The 19253-nt window shown below is 49.6% G+C and overlaps 1 protein-coding gene across 1 annotated transcript in view; it reads right to left on the bottom strand.

Annotated features, from left to right (window-relative positions):
* Positions 1-18536: 18536 nt before the first annotated feature.
* cd36 (CD36 molecule (CD36 blood group)) overlaps positions 18537-19253 on the bottom strand; it is a 41371-nt gene continuing 40654 nt past the window's right edge. The window contains exon 13 of the mRNA XM_072471385.1: positions 18537-18719. Coding sequence (XP_072327486.1) covers positions 18666-18719 — 54 coding nt within the window. The 3' untranslated portion in view covers positions 18537-18665. The remainder of the gene's footprint in view (positions 18720-19253) is intronic.

The raw sequence follows: 19253 nt of genomic DNA, 5'->3' as shown, positions 1-19253 counted from the left end.
CTCAAACTAATTGATTTTCTTTAGGTTTGGAAAAGTCTCTTTTTGCTCTTCCCCATGAAACTATCATATAGTAAAACTAAATTAGAGTTTGATGAAATTCTACACATTACAGATGTACATATCTGTGTGTATATTATTTATTCATATACATGTGACTATCTGTACATCATGCATCTATAAAGGCTGACCAAAGATTAAACATTCAGGTTCCCAAAGTGACTAGCACCAACTGTGTATCAGCTGCTCTGTGCACTCCAGGAGCAATAGTAAGAGATTGCCTAAGAATCAGATATAAGACCAAGACACAGCTTGATGGTTGCACAACATTATACAGCTCTTTTTGCGATGAACAAAAGAAAGAAAGATTTGCATGCATTTGGCATCTTTTACAACCTCAGAATATCCCAAAGAGCTTTTCAGTCAAGAAAGTATCTTTGAAATATAGTCCCTGTTGTAACATAAGAAATGTGTGGCTTCCAATTTGCACTTAGCAAGCCCCCAGAAACATCAATATGATAAGAACCAGGGGCGAGATTCTCCGGCCCCCCGCCGGGTTGGAGAATCGGCGGGGGCTGCCGTGAATCCCGCCCCCGCCGGTTGCCGAATTCTCCGGCACCGAATATTCGGCGGGGGCAGGAATCGTGCCGCGCCAGTTGGCGCCCCCCCCCACCCCCAACCCTGCCCCCTACCCCCCCCCCCCCCCCCCCCCCGCAATTCTCCGGCCCGAATGGGCCGAAGTCCCGCTGCTAAAATGCCTGTCCCGCCGGCGTAGATTAAACCACCTACCTTACCGGTGGGACAAGGCGGCGTGGGCAGGCTCCAGGGTCCTGGGGGGGGCGCGGGGCGATCTGGCTCCGGGAGTGCCCCCACGGTGGCCTGGCCTGCGATCGGGGCCCACTGATAGCAGAGGCGGAAGAGACTCCCTCCACTGCGCATGCGCGAGAATGCCGTCAGCGGCTGCTAGCGCTCCCGCGCATGCGCCGCCCGGAGATGTCATTTCCGCGCCAGCTGGCGGGGCACCAAAGGCCTTTCCCGCCAACTGGCGGGGCGGAAATTCGTCCGCCGCGGGCCTAGCCCCTTAAGGTTTGGGCTCGGTCCCCCAAGATGCGGGGCATTCCGCACCTTTGGGGCGGCGCGATGCCCGACTGATTTGCGCCGTTTTGGGCGCCAGTCGGCGGACATCGCGCCGATACCGGAGAATTTCGCCCAGATATCATTTTTGGTGATGTTGATTGAGGGATAAATATTGATCAGGTTGCCAGGTGTTACACCAGGTGTAACTGTTCTTTCACGAGGTAGCATCAAGGTATCTTTTCTGTGCACCTATGAGCACAGACAAAGTCCATGGTTTAATGCGCCTGGACTTCCTCAGAGTGGCAAGCAGTCAGATTCCCACTCCATCCCTAGTTTTTTATCTTAATTATTTTCCATCCTGTCTCTCCCGACCTTCCGACTCAGGCCAGGCATCTCGCTCGGGTATCGCAACACGTCTGGAAGTTTTCATGTCGGTCAGATTCTCTGCTCCCACCACTGTAAATGGGATTCCCATTGAAGTCACCCTACGCCACTGGGAAATCCATTGGCTGGGGTGCACTGCCGGTGTGACCAGAGAATCGCGCCGGCAGCAAATGGCGGGAGAAGTCCGGGCCATTATCTTAGTCAGATTGGTTAAATTGTGGACCACATTTTCTGCTCTCCGGATTGTTGAAGACATAACATACAACTGAAGATGCATGTCAGGACCCTGCTAAAGCCCTGACATACTCACCTACGTGGAAATTGCCTGAGAAGTTTGGATTACCCTGTTCCCTGGGACTCTCCTGAATATCTGAGAGTGTAAGATTTTGGATGGTTCTGTAGTACTTACCTGGATAGTTACGCAAGAAACGTTAGATTAAAACTCAGTCTAACTCCTGGGTAACACCAGAATTGACTCCCACAATCACTTACCCTGTTGCCCGCTCCTCCGCACCTACCCACCCCACCGACTACGCTTCGACCTGACCCAGCGGGTTTCTCGGTGGCGTGGGGTGACCACGTTGTGAAATCTCATAAGACAGTTGCGAGAACGGAGAACCCACTGCTAGTGATGGTGCGCCACCAAGGAACACTCGGCTGGGGAGGCGGAGAACTATTGTCTGTTTGCTCACCTTATAGGATTTGCTTCATGTCCCAGATTCTTGGGGTGAAATTCGCCCAAAAAATGACTAAGGGTGGAATACCCTGGCTGTGCCTGCCCGGTGACCGGAAATTCCCGCCCAAAGTTAATGGCCCATCACATGGTCCCCTTTCCCTCCGTGGTGATCCTGCGGAGGACGCGGCTGAGGAATCCAGCCCTAAGTGTCATTTTGAGTGGCAATCGTGGGATGATTTCCACCAGGTTTATGGACGCGATGCAGAGCACAATTCACCCACTTCCCACCAGGCCACGAAAAAAACAAAGTGCAGTTCTGGCGGGATCAGCGAGGTCATTCCCGATGCTTGTAGCAGCAGGAATGCCCCGCTATCTAACAGCACTTTGGGTTTTTTTCATTGCCCAGCGGGAAGCGCCCTACCGAGGCCACACTTATTCACATTTCCTGCACCAAGGAGCTCCACTCGCCAGAGCTCCTGAGCGCAGGAGGAGATCGCAGCACCATTTTTAAAAAGCACCCCAATCTCTCGACGCACTGGACACCTCAATTCCCAACTCACCTGTAGGGAGGTCCTCAGGACACACACACCCCTCCCGTACCCCACGGACAGGGCACCCCAGCCAGCCTGGCATTTAGTTCTGGTCCCCACAAATGGGGAACAGGCAGAATGGCACTTGAGGGGAGGTCTCTCAGGGGATTGAAGCCCGAAGGTGGTAGGCCCCTGGGCAGGGTGGCACCCTGGCACTTCTGGTACCAAATGAGCACCGTGGCACTGCCAGCTTGGTGTGATGGCACTGCCACCTGGGCACGCTGGCAGTGCCACCTGGGTGCTAGCCTGGAACGTCTTGGGTAGATCAGGTGAGTGCAGATTAGTGTGAGACTAGCTGCTCATTTTAATATGCAGATTTGCCAAATGCAGATCCTGCCCAGAAGGGAGGGATCCAGATCATGGCATCACGCAACATCCCGTTAGGTCTCGTGAGGCACGGCAAGCCAGGTAAATCATACGAGAGGCCTCGAGCGGGATTTACCGGTCATGTTGCGCCCTCGTTCAGGAATGGCATGGCCAGGAGATTCCGCCTTTCGTCATTTCTTTTGAGCTTGGGGAGATTCTCACTAAACTATCACACACTTAGAATTCTTTCTGGAGTGGGGAACGAAGGACACCTGAGAAACCGGCTCCTCAGAGATCGGGGCGACCTATTAAAAGGGTAACCAGTTCTCAAAGTTATTTGACGGACCCCACCCCCCCCCCCCCCACCCCCCCACCCCCCCCCCCCCCAACCAAGGGCATAGCAGCCACGCCTGTAGTCATGTGCAACAGCCCAACCCTAAGACAGTACTGATTCACGTCGGCCTCACACCGTGCCGCTGGGGCCGATGAATCGCCAGAGCCAGAAGACCCGGCCTTGAACAGTCTGCACATATTTAAATTAGTTTTAAGACTCATTTAAATATGCTCATCTGGATCATGCCCAGTGAGGGCGTGATCCAAATCACGCAGGGTGCCATGAGTTGGGAGCATTGTAATTGGTTTGGTGCACGACGCAAAATCCGTTTAGGGGCTCTCCCGCTATTCACCGGGAATAGGGGGATCGGTGTCGGGTGTAATGTGGCCACAGAATCACACCCTTGATTATTGATCCTGTTTTGATGAATAACAATTTGGAAAATCAGAACTATTTTAAGATCTTCCTATGAAAATAATGCAAGCATTTATACAGTGCCAGTTGTACCTGTTTAAATGTCTCAGACAAGGAATTACTTTATGACGTATATTGACTGTTGCTACATAAGCAAACACAGCAACAAATCACAACAACGATGGCCAGCGAGTCTGTTAATCAGTCTGTCAAACTAATTCTGAGTTGTTTCTATTGAAACAACTGTTTATGAAAGCAGTATATAAAAAGATAATTATTTTATCAAGTCAGATATAACATTGATTTTTGTATCAAATGTGAGTCGTATTCATTTTTATGGAGAGACATTGATAACCAATTCAAATCTCCAAAACAATTTAATTAGTTCTAACATATCTAGAGCTCTATTAGCAAGACTTCTCTCATGGTTGGCAATCCTATTGATCCAACACAAACTCTTGTTAAGGGTTTCTCTTCTTCTGGTCTTCTACAAAATTTGAGCTACTTTAATTCTGTGAAGTTTCTGATTGAATTTATATTGATAAAATAATGCAGTCTGTGCAAAAACACGTAGGACTTTGCTGCCTAGTTATGTGCAATCTTGATTATAGACCATAAAACGTTTAAATGTTAACATCAGCACAAAAAAGCTTCCAAAAGGATTATACTCGTGTAAAAAACTAGCATTTCTATTGCAAACTTTAAAACCACAAGTCAGTGCTAAATACCTAACAGCCAATGAAATACTTTTGAAATGTAACCAAGGTGGGGAAATGTAACAGTCAATTTGCACACAGCAAGGCCCAAAGACAGAAAGAGACCAATAATCTTTAAAAATTTAAGTACACTGACTTCCAATTTGAATCAAACTCTAAGTTTGAAAAGACTTAAGTGTTTAGATTGGCAGACTTCAACTATTATTTTCCAATTATTCTTGTACATATTGTACTATGGTAAGTAGTATCTACCCGACATTTAGGAGGTAATACACCTTGGCTGGACTTTGTTCTACATGTTTTGCGTGTATCTATATATCATAATTGACATGAATAGACAGAGGTGGGATAGCGATATATATCACTGTGTGACAGATTAATATCATAAGAAGCAGTATCCAGAGATGGTACTGATATTATCCAACAATCTAATGCACCTTATGTGGCAACAATTAGTAACTGTTCATATGTGAAAAAAACATGCAACAAACTCATTGTGTTAGCCTGTATCAAGTCAAGAATCATGCTCCTATACAGACTTGATTTTAAACGTTTAGGTGGACTGAATTGTCTCCGATGTACACCAACACACGGATCACCTTGTTTGAAATTCATTGATGAATTAAATTTTCCAGCCTCATCCTCATGCCCATGTAAATACTGAGTGATTGCTGTGGGTGTACTTCAATGTCACTTACTGTTAAGGCCAAGATTAGCAGTCACCATTTGAAGAAATAGAGAGTAACGGGGTTGGGGGGGGGGGGGGGGGTTATAACCTGCCTACTTACCATTGGCTGGGGACTAATGACAATCCCACAATCCTGTGGGAGTATGAGCTTCCCCAATGAGGGGGGCGGAGAAACCATTAGTAAACTCCTAGTATAAATAAAGCTGGCCAGTTTAGGAACCAGCAGGAACCGGTGTACATCAAGGGAAGTTGCTGCTGCTGTTATATATATATATATATATATATATTTATGTTATTGTAAATAAATGTTATTACTTTGTATCCTTAAAACTCGTGCTGGATTCTTTGTGGCCCTCACAAAACTGGCCACCTCCCTGGATTTTTGTTGGATACAAGTTGGAAGTTGTTTTCTATTATACCATGCCTCTGTACGGACGTTTGGATGTTTTTGATGCTGCGCTGGAAAGCTGGAACCAGTACACAGAACGGATGCGTTACTATTTCCGGGTAAACAATATCACCGAAAACGAGCGCCAGGTGGTCATATTGCTCACCGCCTGCGGCCCGCATACGTTTGGGGTGATTAGGAGCATTACGTACCCAGCTGCGCCGGACACCAAAACGTTTGATGAACTTGTGAATATAGTGGGGCAACATTTTAACCCAACCCCGTCCACGATAGTCCAGCGTTATCGGTTTAATACCGCTGAGAGGACCCCTGGAGAATCCCTTGCCGGTTTTCTATCCAGGCTACGCAGGATTGCGGAGTACTGTGACTATGGTGAGACCTTGTCAGAAATGTTACGTGACCGTTTGGTTTGCGGTATTAACAATGCGGCCACCCAGATAAAGTTGTTAGCTGAGCCAACATTGACTTTTCAACAGGCCATTCAAATAGTATTGTCCCAAGAGAGAGCTGAACGAGGAGTGCAGGAGCTACAGGGAATGGAAGTGCATGCCTTGGGGCGCAACCCCTTCCGTCCGAAAACATCCCCCCGCACTCCTGCGGTACCTTGGGTGAGGCAACGTCCAGACCGACGCCAGTGGCCGTCGGACATTCCTCCCCAAAGGGAGCCTTCTCCAGAACCAATGGATGAGGAGCCACGTCCGTGTCAGACTTGTAGGCGCCGACCCCGTCGCGGACGGCGGTCCTGGGGGCACCAGAGGCGCCGTCGTTCCGACCGAAACTGGGACCAGCCCATGGGCCGTAACTGGGACCAGCCCAGGGGCCGTACCTTCCATGTGGATGAACCTGCGGCGACTACTCCTGAGGACGTGGAGACGGAGGACGACTGCCTGCAGTTGCATTGTGTGGCAGCTCCCCGTGTGGCCCCCATTAAGGTGACAGTACGGGTCAATGGCCACCCGCTTGAGATGGAGTTGGACACTGGCGCAGCGGTCTCCGTGATCGCCCAGAGGACATTCGACCGCATCAAGCAGGGCATACAGACCCTTACATTAACCGACTCACAGGCCAGGTTGGCCACCTACACGGGGGAACCACTGGACATTGCAGGAACTACAATGACCCCTGTTGTTTATGGACGCCAGGAGGGGCGTTTCCCACTTATCGTGGTGCGCGGCCATGGGCCCAGCCTGTTGGGTCGGGACTGGTTGCGCCATTTGCGGTTGCAATGGCAGCACATCCTCCAAACAGTTTCTGAAGGGTTGACGGAGGTGTAGGACGATACCCAGATGTATTCCAGCCTGGTTTGGGGAAAATAAAAGGGGCCGTAGCCCATATCCAAGTCGAACCAGGAGCCACGCCGCGCTATTTCCGGGCGCGCCCGGTGCCTTACGCCTTGCTCGAGAAGGTAGAAGGGGAGCTCACTCGTTTGGAGAGTTTGGGTATTATCAGGCCCGTCCGCTTTGCTGACTGGGCAGCACCAATTGTACCTGTAATGAAGCCAGATGCCACAGTTCACTTGTGTGGAGACTATAAACTTACAGTGAATACGGCTTCCCGACTCGACCGATATCCAATGCCTCGCATAGAGGATCTCTACGCGAAACTTGCAGATGGACTCTCGTTCACAAAATTAGATATGAGTCACGCCTACATGCAGTTGGAGCTGGACCCTGCCACCCGACCATATGTAACGATTAATACACACCGGGGCCTGTATGAATATACACAGTTGCCCTTTGGAGTATCCTCTGCCTGCGCAATTTTTCAACGTGTTATGGAGGGCATTTTGAGAGGTTTACCACGTGTTGCTGTCTACTTAGATGACGTTTTAATTACAGGGACGTCGGAGCAGGAACATTTGGAAAATCTGGAGGCTGTCCTTAGACGCCTTTCGGAGGCTGGAGTCTGTTTACGTCGCACAAAGTGCGTATTTCAGGCAAAGGAAGTAGTCTACCTAGGTTATCGGGTGGACCGCGAAGGTTTGCACCCCGTCGCAGAGAAGGTGCGTGCAATTCAACAGGCCCCCGCCCCGACTGACACTTCGCATCTTCGTTCTTTTCTCGATCTCATAAACTATTACAGGAAGTTCCTCCCCAATCTGGCAACTACGCTGGCCCCTTTGCTAAAGAAAAATCACACCTGGGTTTGGGGTCAGCCGCAAGAAACTGCTTTCCGGCGGGTAAAGCAACAATTGTCGTCGTCTGGGTTACTAACCCACTATGATCCTGGAAAGCCTTTGCTCGTCACATGTGATGCATCCACGTATGGTATTGGGGCCGTCCTGTCCCACAAGGTGGAGAACGGGGCAGAGCGACCGATAGCTTTCGCCTCCCGCACATTGACTGCAGCGGAGAAAAAGTACGCGCAGATCGAGAAGGAGGGCCTGGCAGTGGTTTTTGCGATGAAACGCTTCCACCAGTACGTGTATGGCCGCCATTTCACTATCGTGACTGATCATAAGCCTCTGCTGGGACTTTTCAGAGAGGATAAGCCAATACCGCCCATTGCTTCCGCACGGATCCAGCGCTGGGCTTTGTTGCTTGCTGCATACGAGTATTCTCTGGAGCACAAACCAGGTATGCAGATAGCAAATGCCGACGCACTGAGCCGATTGCCTTTATCGACCGGCCCCATGTCGCTCCCCCACGACCGGTGAGGTGGTTGCAACCCTAAATTTTATGGACACCTTGTCTGTCACGGCATCACAGATCCGTGAGTGGACCCAGACGGAGCCAGTCCTGTCAAAGGTTCGGCACATAGTCCTGTATGGTGGGCAGCATAGACAGCTCCCAGGCGAGTTGTGGGCATTTTCCTCCAAGCTGTCAGAATTCAGCGTGGAAGACGGCATCCTCTTGTGGGGGACGCGTGTGATTGTCCCGGAAAAAGGCCAGGAGCTGATACTAACAGACTTGCACAATGGGCATCCAGGTGTGACCAAAATGAAAATGTTGGCCCGGAGTTATGTCTGGTGGCCAGGCCTCGACACCGACATTGAGAAGGTGGCCCAAAACTGCTCCATTTGCCAAGAGCATCAGAAGCTTCCGCCGGCCGCGCCCCTACATCACTGGGAATGGCCAGGGCGGCCTTGGGCTCGCCTGCATGCAGATTTTGCAGGCCCTTTTCAAGGATCCATGTTCCTTATATTAATTGACGCCCAGTCTAAATGGCTAGAGGTGCATAAGATGCAGGGGACAACGTCCTGCGCAACAATTGAAAAGATACGTTTGTCGTTTAGTACGCATGGCTTCCCCGAGGTGCTGGTCACGGATAACGGCACTCCATTCACGAGTGAGGAGCTTGCGAGGTTCACGAAGATGAACGGCATACGCCATATCCGCACTGCCCCTTACCACCCGGCTTCAAATGGGTTGGCAGAGCGCGCAGTGCAAACATTCAAAAGAGGCCTAAAGAAGCAGTCTTCCGGATCACTGGACACGAGACTGGCTCGCTTTTTGGTTACGTATAGGACCACCCCCCATGCAGTGACTGGGGTAGCTCCCGCAGAACTCCTAATGGGCCGGAGACTTCGCACCCGCCTTAGTATGGTTTTCCCGGACATTGGCGCAAAAGTACGCCGCACACAAGAACGGCAGGGACAGGGATTTTCTCGGCATCGGCCGATTCAGCAGTTTGCGCCCGGTGACCCAGTGTTCGTTCGGAATTTTGCTGGTGGTGCCCAGTGGGTTCCTGGTGTAATCTTTCGCCAAACGGGCCCTATATCTTACCAGGTGCAAGCCCAGGGTCGTCTCCAGTGCAAACATGTAGACCACGTTCGGTCCAGAAGACTATCCCCTCAAAAGATTCCCCGCCCCCGGAGCTCATTTCTACAGCCGCAGAGACCAGAGACAAGGGAAGGTAGTCCTCACAATCTTCCACTGGTGCCTCACTCGAAGCCTGCGCAGGTCGTTACAGAACCGAATGGAGATAGAGACGCTGACATGACGGAGGCAGCAGACTCTGACTCCGAGATGGAGGCACAGGACGCATCAGAGGGGGAATCCTCGGGTCCACGGGCCGTGGATGTACAACCGTTGCGCTGTTCATCACGGAAGCGCCGGTCTCCGTCTCGTTACACGCCAGCTGATCCAGCGCCACGTGCAAATGGTGTCCGGCCTGCGGCAAAACGAGTCCGACGCCCTCCTTCGCCAGGGTCTTCGGTGGATTCCTTGGACTTTGGGGGGGGAGGGATGTTATAACCTGCCTACTTACCATTGGCTGGGGACTAATGACTATCCCACAATCCTGTGCGAGGATGAGCTTCCCCAATGAGGGGGGCGGAGAAACCATTAGTAAACTCCTAGTATAAATAAAGCTGGCCAGTTTAGGAACCAGCAGGAAGGAGTGTGCAGCAAGAGAAGTTGCTGCGGCTGTTATATATATATGTTATTGTAAATAAATATTATTACTTTGTGTCCTTAAAACTCGTGCTGGGTTCTTCGTGGCCCTCAGAAAAGGGGGCATGGGTTTTTAGAAGCTGGAACATTTTAAATCATAGAATTATACTGCACAGGAGGGCAAATGGCCCATGGAAACTGTGCTAGCCCTATGAATGAGCTATCTAATTTGTCCCACACCGCTGCTCTTTCCCCATAATCATGCAGTCTTTTTCCCCTTCAGGTTTTTCCCCTTCACTATTTGCAGTATTCCCCCAATAAGCGCACATCTGACAGGAGAGGAGAGGGAAAGTTTACTCTTCCTGATAATGTTAATGATGATAGTCAGAAAGAATATAAGGCTGGAAATCCCAAGGCTGAGATGGACAACCTTCTAAAATGAAGGACTTTCACGTCTGGTAAAACTGAAGAGAGAATAAAATCCAAGCTTCACGTGGTTAACTTTCAAGAAAGATTTATTCAGTTGACATGTAATACATTTCAAGGAAGTCTTTCCTTCTGCAAAACTTATAATTCGGCAACAACACTGACTCTGTATTAAAAGGAATGCACAGGGTAATGTCATCATACTCACAAGAGTCAGTTAAGCTAATTTTGCTGGTGTAATATTTTCATACCATCAGTAGTCATGGGAGGGGGCGATTCTCTGACAGCATTGTGCGGGACACATCCCGCTATGCTGGGGAATAGTGGGAGAGACCTACCGGACTCTGCGCCAGTTGCCGAACAGTGCGCAATGCTCCCAGTCCACTGCAGCTGACATAATCTGGTTCATGCTCTCCCCCGCGTGAAGCCGACAAAAGTCCCTAACGGGTCGGGATTCAACTGGCCATTTCAAAGCAGCTGAGGGCTTTTACTTCACCTTTTTCTAACTGCAGAAATCACTCAGCATTGTTGAAGTGGCTGGCAGCTGTCAATCAGAACAAGGTTTTCAGAGGCTAGATTCACAGTATAAAAGTGATCCCCTACAGTGCAGACTTTGTTTGCACTGAGTGCTGAATTTGGTGCATTTGAGTGCGATAGTGAGAGTTTGGTGACCGAGGGAGTGCTGAATTTGGTGCATTTGAGTGCGATAGTGAGAGTTTGGTGACCGAGTGAGTTAGGTGAGGAGGGAGTAAGGCGCACCTTTCATTTTGTTTCCGACATTTCCGCAAAGAGTGCGAAGAGAGCCAGGAGTTTACAGAAAGTGTAGCTGACTGGGAGCAGGGTCGGAGGGCGGAGATCTAGTTAGTCCACAGGGCAGCTATATTCTGTCAGGTAAGAGGGGATGGAGGCTAGGCCAGTTACATGCTCCTCCTGTAGGATGTGGGTGGTGAGGGATACCACCGGAGTCCCCACTGACTATACCTGCGGGAAGTGCACCCAACTTCAGCTCCTCAAAGACCGTGTTAGGGAACTGGAGCTGAAGCTGGATGAACTTCGGATCATCCGGGAGGCAGAGGGGGTGATTGAGAAGAGTTACAAGGAGGTAACCACACCCAAGGTACAGGACAAGAATAGCTGGGTTACAGTCAGGGGGAAAAAAACAAACAGGCAGAAAGTGCAGGGATCCCTCGTGGCCGTTCCCCTTCAAAACAAGTATACCGTTTTGGATGCTGTTGGGGGGGATGACCTACCGGGGGAAGGCTCTAGCGGCCAGGTCTCTGGCACTGAGTCTGGCTCTGGGGCTCAGAAGGGAAGGGGGGATAATAGAAAAGCAATAGTTGTCGGAGATTCAATGGTTAGGGGAATAGATAGGAGATTCTGCGGTCGCGAGCGAGACTCCCGGGAGGTATGTTGCCTCCCGGGTGCCAGGGCCAGGGATGTCTCGGATCGTGTCTTCAGGATCCTCAAGGGGGAGGGGGAGCAGCCAGAAGTCGTGGTGCACATTGGTACCAACGACGTAGGTAGGAAAAGGGGTGTGGAGGTAATAAACAAGTTTAGGGAGTTAGGCTGGAAGTTAAAAGCCAGGACAGACAGAGTTGTCATCTCTGGTTTGTTGCCGGTGCCACGTGATAGCGAGGCTAGGAATAGGGAGAGAGTGCAGTTGAACACGTGGCTGCAGGAATGGTGTAGGAGGGAGGGCTTCAGGTATTTGGATAATTGGAGCGCATTCTGGGGAAGGTGGGACCTGTACAAGCAGGACGGGTTGCATCTGAACCAGAGGGGCACCAATATCCTGGGAGGGAGGTTTTCTAGTACTCTTCGGGAGGGTTTAAACTAATTTGGCAGGGGAATGGGAACTGGATTTGTAGTCCAGCAACTAAGGTAGCCGATATTCAGGGCGCCAAAGCGTGTAATGAGGCAGTGGGGAAGGGAACACTGACAAAGGAGAGTACTTGCAGGCACGGAGATGGGTTGAAGTGTGTATACTTCAACGCAAGAAGCATCAGGAATAAGGTGGGTGAACTTAAGGCATGGATCGGTACTTGGGACTACGATGTGGCGGCCATCACGGAAACTTGGATAGAAGAGGGGCAGAAATGGTTGTTGGAGGTCCCTGGTTATAGATGTTTCAATAAGATTAGGGAGGGTGGTAAAAGAGGTGGTGGCATTATTAATTAGAGATAGTATCACAGCTGCAGAAAGGCAGTTCGAGGAGTATCAGCCTACTGAGGTAGTATGGGTTGAAGTCAGAAATAGGAAAGGAGCAGTCACCTTGTTAGGAGTTTTCTATAGGCCCCCCAATAGTAGCAGAGATGTGGAGGAACAGATTGGGAAACAGATTTTGGAAAGGTGCAGAAGTCATAGGGTAGTAGTCATGGGCGACTTTAACTTCCCAAATATTGAGTGGAAACTCTTTAGATCAAATAGTTTGGATGGGGTGGTGTTTGTGCAGTGTGTCCAGGAAGCTTTTCTAACGCAGTATGTAGATTGTCCGACCAGAGGAGGGGCAATATTGGATTTAGTACTGGGTAATGAGCCAGGGCAAGTGATAGATTTGTTAGTGGGGGAGCATTTTGGAGATAGTGACCACAATTCTGTGACTTTCACTTTAGTAATGGAGAGGGATAGGTACGTGCAACAGGGCAAGGTTTACAATTGGGGGAAGGGTAAATACGATGTTGTCAGACAAGAATTGAAGTGCATAAGTTGGGAACATAGGCTGGCAGGGAAGGACACAAGTGAAATGTGGAACTTGTTCAAGGAACAGGTGCTACGTGTCCTTGATATGTATGTCCCTGTCAGGCAGGGAAGAGATGGTCGAGTGAGGGAACCATGGTTGACAAGAGAGGTTGAATGTCTTGTTAAGAGGAAAAAGGTGACTTATGTAAGGCTGAGGAAACAAGGTTCAGACAGGGCATTGGAGGGATACAAGATAGCCAGGAGGGAACTGAAGAAAGGGATTAGGAGAGCTAAGAGAGGGCATGAACAATCTTTGGCGGGTAGGATCAAGGAAAACCCCAAGGCCTTTTACACAAATATGAGAATGACTAGGGCGAGGGTAGGTCCGATCAAGGACAGTAGCGGGAGATTGTGTATTGAGTCTGAAGAGATAGGAGAGGTCTTGAACGAGTACTTTTCTTCTGTATTTACAAATGAGAGGGGCGATATTGTTGGAGAGGACAGTGTGAAACAGATTGGTAAGCTCGAGGAAATACTTGTTAGGAAGGAAGATGCGTTGGGCATTTTGAAAAACTTGAGGATAGACAAGTCCCCCGGGCCTGACGGGATATATCCAAGGATTCTATGGGAAGCAAGAGATGAAATTGCAGAGCCGTTGGCAATGATCTTTTCGTCCTCACTGTCAACAGGGGTGGTACCAGGGGATTGGAGAGTGGCGAATGTCGTGCCCCTGTTCAAAAAAGGGACTAGGGATAACCCTGGGAATTACAGGCCAGTTAGTCTTACTCCGGTGGTAGGCAAAGTCATGGAAAGGGTACTGAAGGATAGGATTTCTGAGCATCTGGAAAGACACTGCTTGATTAGGGATACTCAGCACGGATTTGTGAGGGGTAGGTCTTGCCTTACAAATCTTATTGAATTCTTTGAGGAGGTGACCAAGCATGTGGGTGAAGGTAAAGCAGTGGATGTAGTGTACATGGATTTTAGTAAGGCATTTGATAAAGTTCCCCATGGTATGCTTATGCAGAAAGTAAGGAGGCATGGGATAGTGGGAAATTTGGCCAGTTGGATAGCGAACTGGCTAACCGATAGAAGTCAGAGAGTGGTGGTGGATGGCAAATATTCAGGCTGGATCCCAGTTACCAGTGGCGTACCGCAGGGATCAGTTCTGGGTCCTCTGCTGTTTGTGATTTTCATTAATGACTTGGATGAGGGAGTTGAAGGGTGGGTCAGTAAATTTGCAGACGATACGAAGATTGGTGGAGTTGTGGATAGTAAGGAGGGCTGTTGTCGGCTGCAAAGAGACATAGATAGGATGCAGAGCTGGGCTGAAAAGTGGCAGATGGAGTTTAACCCTGAAAAGTGTGAGGTTGTCCATTTTGGAAGGACAAATATGAATGCGGAATACAGGGTTAACGGTAGAGTTCTTGGCAATGTGGAGGAGCAGAGAGATCTTGGGGTCTATGTTCATACATCTTTGAAAGTTGCCACTCAAGTGGATAGAGCTGTGAAGAAGGCCTATGGTGTGCTCGCGTTCATTAACAGAGGGATTGAATTTAAGAGCCGTGAGGTGATGATGCAGCTGTACAAAACTTTGGTAAGGCCACATTTGGAGTACTGTGTACAGTTCTGGTCGCCTCATTTTAGGAAGGATGTGGAAGCTTTGGAAAAGGTGCAAAGAAGATTTACCAGGATGTTGCCTGGAATGGAGAGTAGGTCTTACGAGGAAAGGTTGAGGGTGCTAGGCCTTTTCTCATTAGAACGGAGAAGGATGAGGGGCGACTTGATAGAGGTTTATAAGATGATCAGGGGAATAGATAGAGTAGACAGTCAGAGACTTTTTCCCCGGGTGGAACAAACCATTACAAGGGGACATAAATTTAAGGTGAAAGGTGGAAGATATAGGAGGGATATCAGAGGTAGGTTCTTTACCCAGAGAGTAGTGGGGGCATGGAATGCACTGCCTGTGGAAGTAGTTGAGTCGGAAACATTAGGGACCTTCAAGCAGCTATTGGATAGGTACATGGATTACGGTTAAATGATATAGTGTAGATTTATTTGTTCTCAAGGGCAGCACGGTAGCATTGTGGATAGCACAATTGCTTCACAGCTCCAGGGTCCCAGGTTCGATTCCGGCTTGGGTCACTGTCTGTGCGGAGTCTGCACGTCCTCCCCGTGTCTGCGTGGGTTTCCTCCAGGTGCTCCGGTTTCCTCCCACAATCCAAAGATGTGCGGGTTAGATGAATTGGCCAATGATAAATTGCCCTTAATGTCCAAATTGCCCTTGGTGTTGGGTGGAGGTGTTGAGTTTGGGTAGGGTGCTCTTTCCAAGAGCCGGTGCAGACTCAAGGGCCGAATGGCCTCCTTCTGCACTGTAAATTCAATGATAATCTATGATTAATCTAGGACAAAGGTTCGGCACAACATCGTGGGCCGAAGGGCCTGTTCTGTGCTATATTTTCTATGTTCTAAACATTGTTGTTAGGATCAATGGAGGGTACTGCAGATGCATTCAAGCGTGAAGGATTAGATAAACAAACCTCCTGGCAGCTGTGTTTAAACCATTAAGCTGTCAATCAGAGGCTAGTTAAAGGTACTGCACTGTGAAATTGAATGAATGCGAAGCATTTAAAACGATCTCAGGAGATTTCAAAGCTTTTCAAGTGTCATGGGCTCTTTAGGACGGCTTTGACACTGCAAAAAGCAGCAGTTTTAAAAGCTTGGGGCTGAGGGTGTAGATGTGAGGAAAGGGAAAGTCTTCGTGGCTTAAGTTTTCAATAAACTGTGATCTACTCATCAGCTGTCAGGCAGAGCAGTTCAGAGTGAGAAGGCCACTTCAAAGTTCAAACAGGTCAGCCCAGGATGAAGATCTTGAACAGAGAGCTGCCTGAGATCACCATGCCAAGAGTGATCTTCAGATTGTCATGGGCTGGAAATAGCAGTCCAGACACGAGACCCCATCCCAGGGGAGGGTGCCGGGGCCAACCCCTTACTCAGAGCCCGGGCTCACCGAACCCCAGAACCCCTGAGGTTCCCTCGCTCTGCAGCCTGACCGTGGCAGAGGGCCATATGAGCAATGGGCTAATAATCCCCTTGGCTATCCCTCGTGGTCCATTGTGCCAGGACAGCACTTGTCAATACTTGCACCAAAGCCCACCCGGTGGAGTTCTTGCTGTGGGGGTCGGAGCATAACTGGGGGGAGGTTAGGGTTCCAGCCCATTACTCACATTCTAGTGCATGCGTACGAGCTATTTGCATGTTCCTGTTGGTGCGTGAAGCCCATTATGGCCGGCAGTGCAGGACCAGAGAGTGAAGATAATTCTGCCACCCTGCGCTGAACCTCTTTTTGGGCCAGCATGGGAGGGAGCTTAGAGAACATTGGAGCTCCCCCCCCCCCCAGTGGTTGGGCACATGTGCAGTGCCATGGCACTTCCCCCTGGTCGTGCCAACCTGGAACTGCCATGTTGGTGCTGCCAGGGTGTTGAGGCACAGTGCCAGGTTGGCATTGCCTGGGTGTAAGGTAGAAGCACCAGGTTGGCACTGCCAAGTGGTGTAGTCTGAAAGGGGGTGAGGGTGCCTGAAAGGGGCCAGGGAATGAAAGGGCAGCATAAGGATGGGTCATGAAGTGGGGCATTTGGTGATCCCAGAGCGGATATCTCACTAGGAGGGATGGGGAGTGCTACCGGTGATGGGGTTGGGGGTGAGGAAGATGGGGATTGCACTGAAGCCCCGGTGCCAGTGATATTGGAGCGGGGGGTGGGGGGGGTTGGCGGGGGTGCTTTGCTGTCACTTTCAGATCTCTGTGAAACCGAGCTTGCCGGCATGTTTAGGCTCCTTCCCTCCCGGTGCCAGTGAAAACCCTGCCCCCCCTCCAAGAAAAATTTCAAAGTGTGGGTGGATTGCGATCTGGATTGTGCCCAACCACCTGCCTGAGATCGCACCTTGTTTCCCGCTGGAGACCATAGAAATTCATTGGGATAATTCCGCGCATGACCTCAATGTACCTCACTGTTTGGGAATGTTCTCTCACTCTATCTCTCTACCTGCCTATCTTGCTCTGTAACAGTTACTATGAATTATCCAAAACATTAAGAGACAAAGGATAAACTAAATCTGAATTCCATTCTTTAGGAAAGAGTCACATAGTTGAATGCTATCAAAGCATGACTTTTGGGAAGGGAAGACCGACCATAGCTGATTTAACAATGTAACAAGTGCGCACAAAAGTGCTTCATTGTTTCTGTTACTGACAGTGCTTCTTCGTCCAACACCAACAATCAGTAGTTTAAAACTATAACATTTCAGGATATTATTTAACAAGTGACCTAATAGCTGGACTCCCAAAGAGCTGGGCTGGATTCTCCGCGCCCCAATGGAAAGCGTGTTTGTCGACGGGGTGGAGAATCCGTTTTGCCGCCCATATCGGGAGCAGCGCCGGTTTTCTGATTCTCCGACCCCTGAAAAGCAGCAGACTCTAGGAGTATGCCGCGCCGATTATCCACGACTTCAGGCCATTGCGTGAGGCCCGCCCCGCGATGTTCCGTCCCCGATCGGCCGAGTTCCCGACGGCGTGGGTTACGTGTGCTCACACCGTTCGTGAACTCAGCCTGGCAGCTGCAGACTCAGTCCGGGGCCGCCACAGTCAGGGGAGGGCCATTCCGCGGGCAGGGGGGGCTTCATCCTGGACTGGGGTCACTGTGGGCGGGCGGCCCGGGGCTCGCGAGCGGCCGAAGGGGGGCACTACTTTAGCGGTCAAGGTCCGCGGCCTCAGTCCGCCATGGAGCACGGCGCGGCTGCTGCAGGCCACCGCCGTGTGCATGGGTGGCCTCGGAACCGGAAGTGCTGAGGGCTGTATCGGCAGCCAGAGCTGCGAAGCTCTACGCTGCCTCCCTGCTAGCCCCAGCAAAACGGGGAATCGGTGGCTGTTTTATGCCAGTTTTCCAGGTGTAAAAGACCACCGTTTTCACTCCGGCGTGGGGACTTAGTCTCCAATACGGAGAATCCAGCCCCACGTGGTTGCATTTTAATATCCATTGTCCTTTAATTCCCTCTTCCTTATTTGTTTTGCTGAGTCTTATCTTGGCCTCCAGATTTGCTTGTGGGGATGAACTATTTCATCTTACCTGTTTAGAGCTGCAGGGGACAAAAATGTTGATATTTCTGATTTTCTGAAAGTCGGAATAAATTCATTTCAGAACAGAATGAGTGGAGGTACCTTGGAGGTTCTGGAGTAAAGTTTGAATGAAAGAATAAAGTGCAACACATATGATATCAGATCAGTCTGACTTTGAAAAAATCTGGACATCTGGCATAATTCTGCCTATCTTTACACTATGGTCCAAAGTCAAAATTATCCCACAATGTCTTAAGTATGAGGAATGATGCCTTCCTACCTCTGTGTAATTGTCATACTTGTAAATAAATCTAACAATTATTAGTTAGCCTGAACAGCCAATGGTATTTTTCAACTTTTGGAAAAGCCAGGAATGCGATAAAACTCCATGAAGTCTTTGGACTGTGTTAATGTTATTAAGGAGAAATTAATAAAAATTAACATCAACAAAAATCAGCAGCCTTCTCAACGTATAGAGTAATCTGTCGATGTTCAAATCAGAGCTGTATTTGTTCATCATCTTCAATACCTCAAAGCGGTTTCAAATTTTTCCATTCCAACATTCTTCTTTGTTGTCTATTCAAACAAAAGGAAATACAGAAATTATTTTTTCAGTTCTACACATGATGAAGCATGTTTGGCACTCCATCCACCGCAATGAATTGCATCAATACTTCGGGTCAAGTGAACAGAACTGATTTGAGAATCCAGCAACCAGTGTCTCCCTATGGGAAGGGAGCGGACCACCCATTTATTTTTATTCAACAAATTTTCAACAGTTTTACAATTCGCAACAACCCCATCAAAACCGCCCCCAACATGTCGACGGTAACCAACTCACGAAAGTGCATGATAAACAAGCTCCAATAATTGTAGAACACATCACTCGCCTCCCTTAGAGAAAATGTCACCTTTTCCATGGTCAGGAACTCCAGCAGGCTCCAAGCCCCGCCCCCCACCCCGCCCATCATGCTGAGGCACAGGGTGGAGAAGCTGACCTCCACCCCAAGACCCGCCCCAACAAGACCAGCAATCAGCAAGGCAAAGGCCAAAACTTCTTAAGCCCTGCCCAATCCCAGGCCACCTGCACCTCCAGATATCTAAAGTGAG

This window comes from Scyliorhinus torazame, chromosome 13 (assembly GCF_047496885.1).
Source record: "Scyliorhinus torazame isolate Kashiwa2021f chromosome 13, sScyTor2.1, whole genome shotgun sequence".
Classification (NCBI taxonomy): Eukaryota; Metazoa; Chordata; class Chondrichthyes; order Carcharhiniformes; family Scyliorhinidae; genus Scyliorhinus; species Scyliorhinus torazame.
This window is presented reverse-complemented; position numbering and strand designations above follow the sequence as displayed.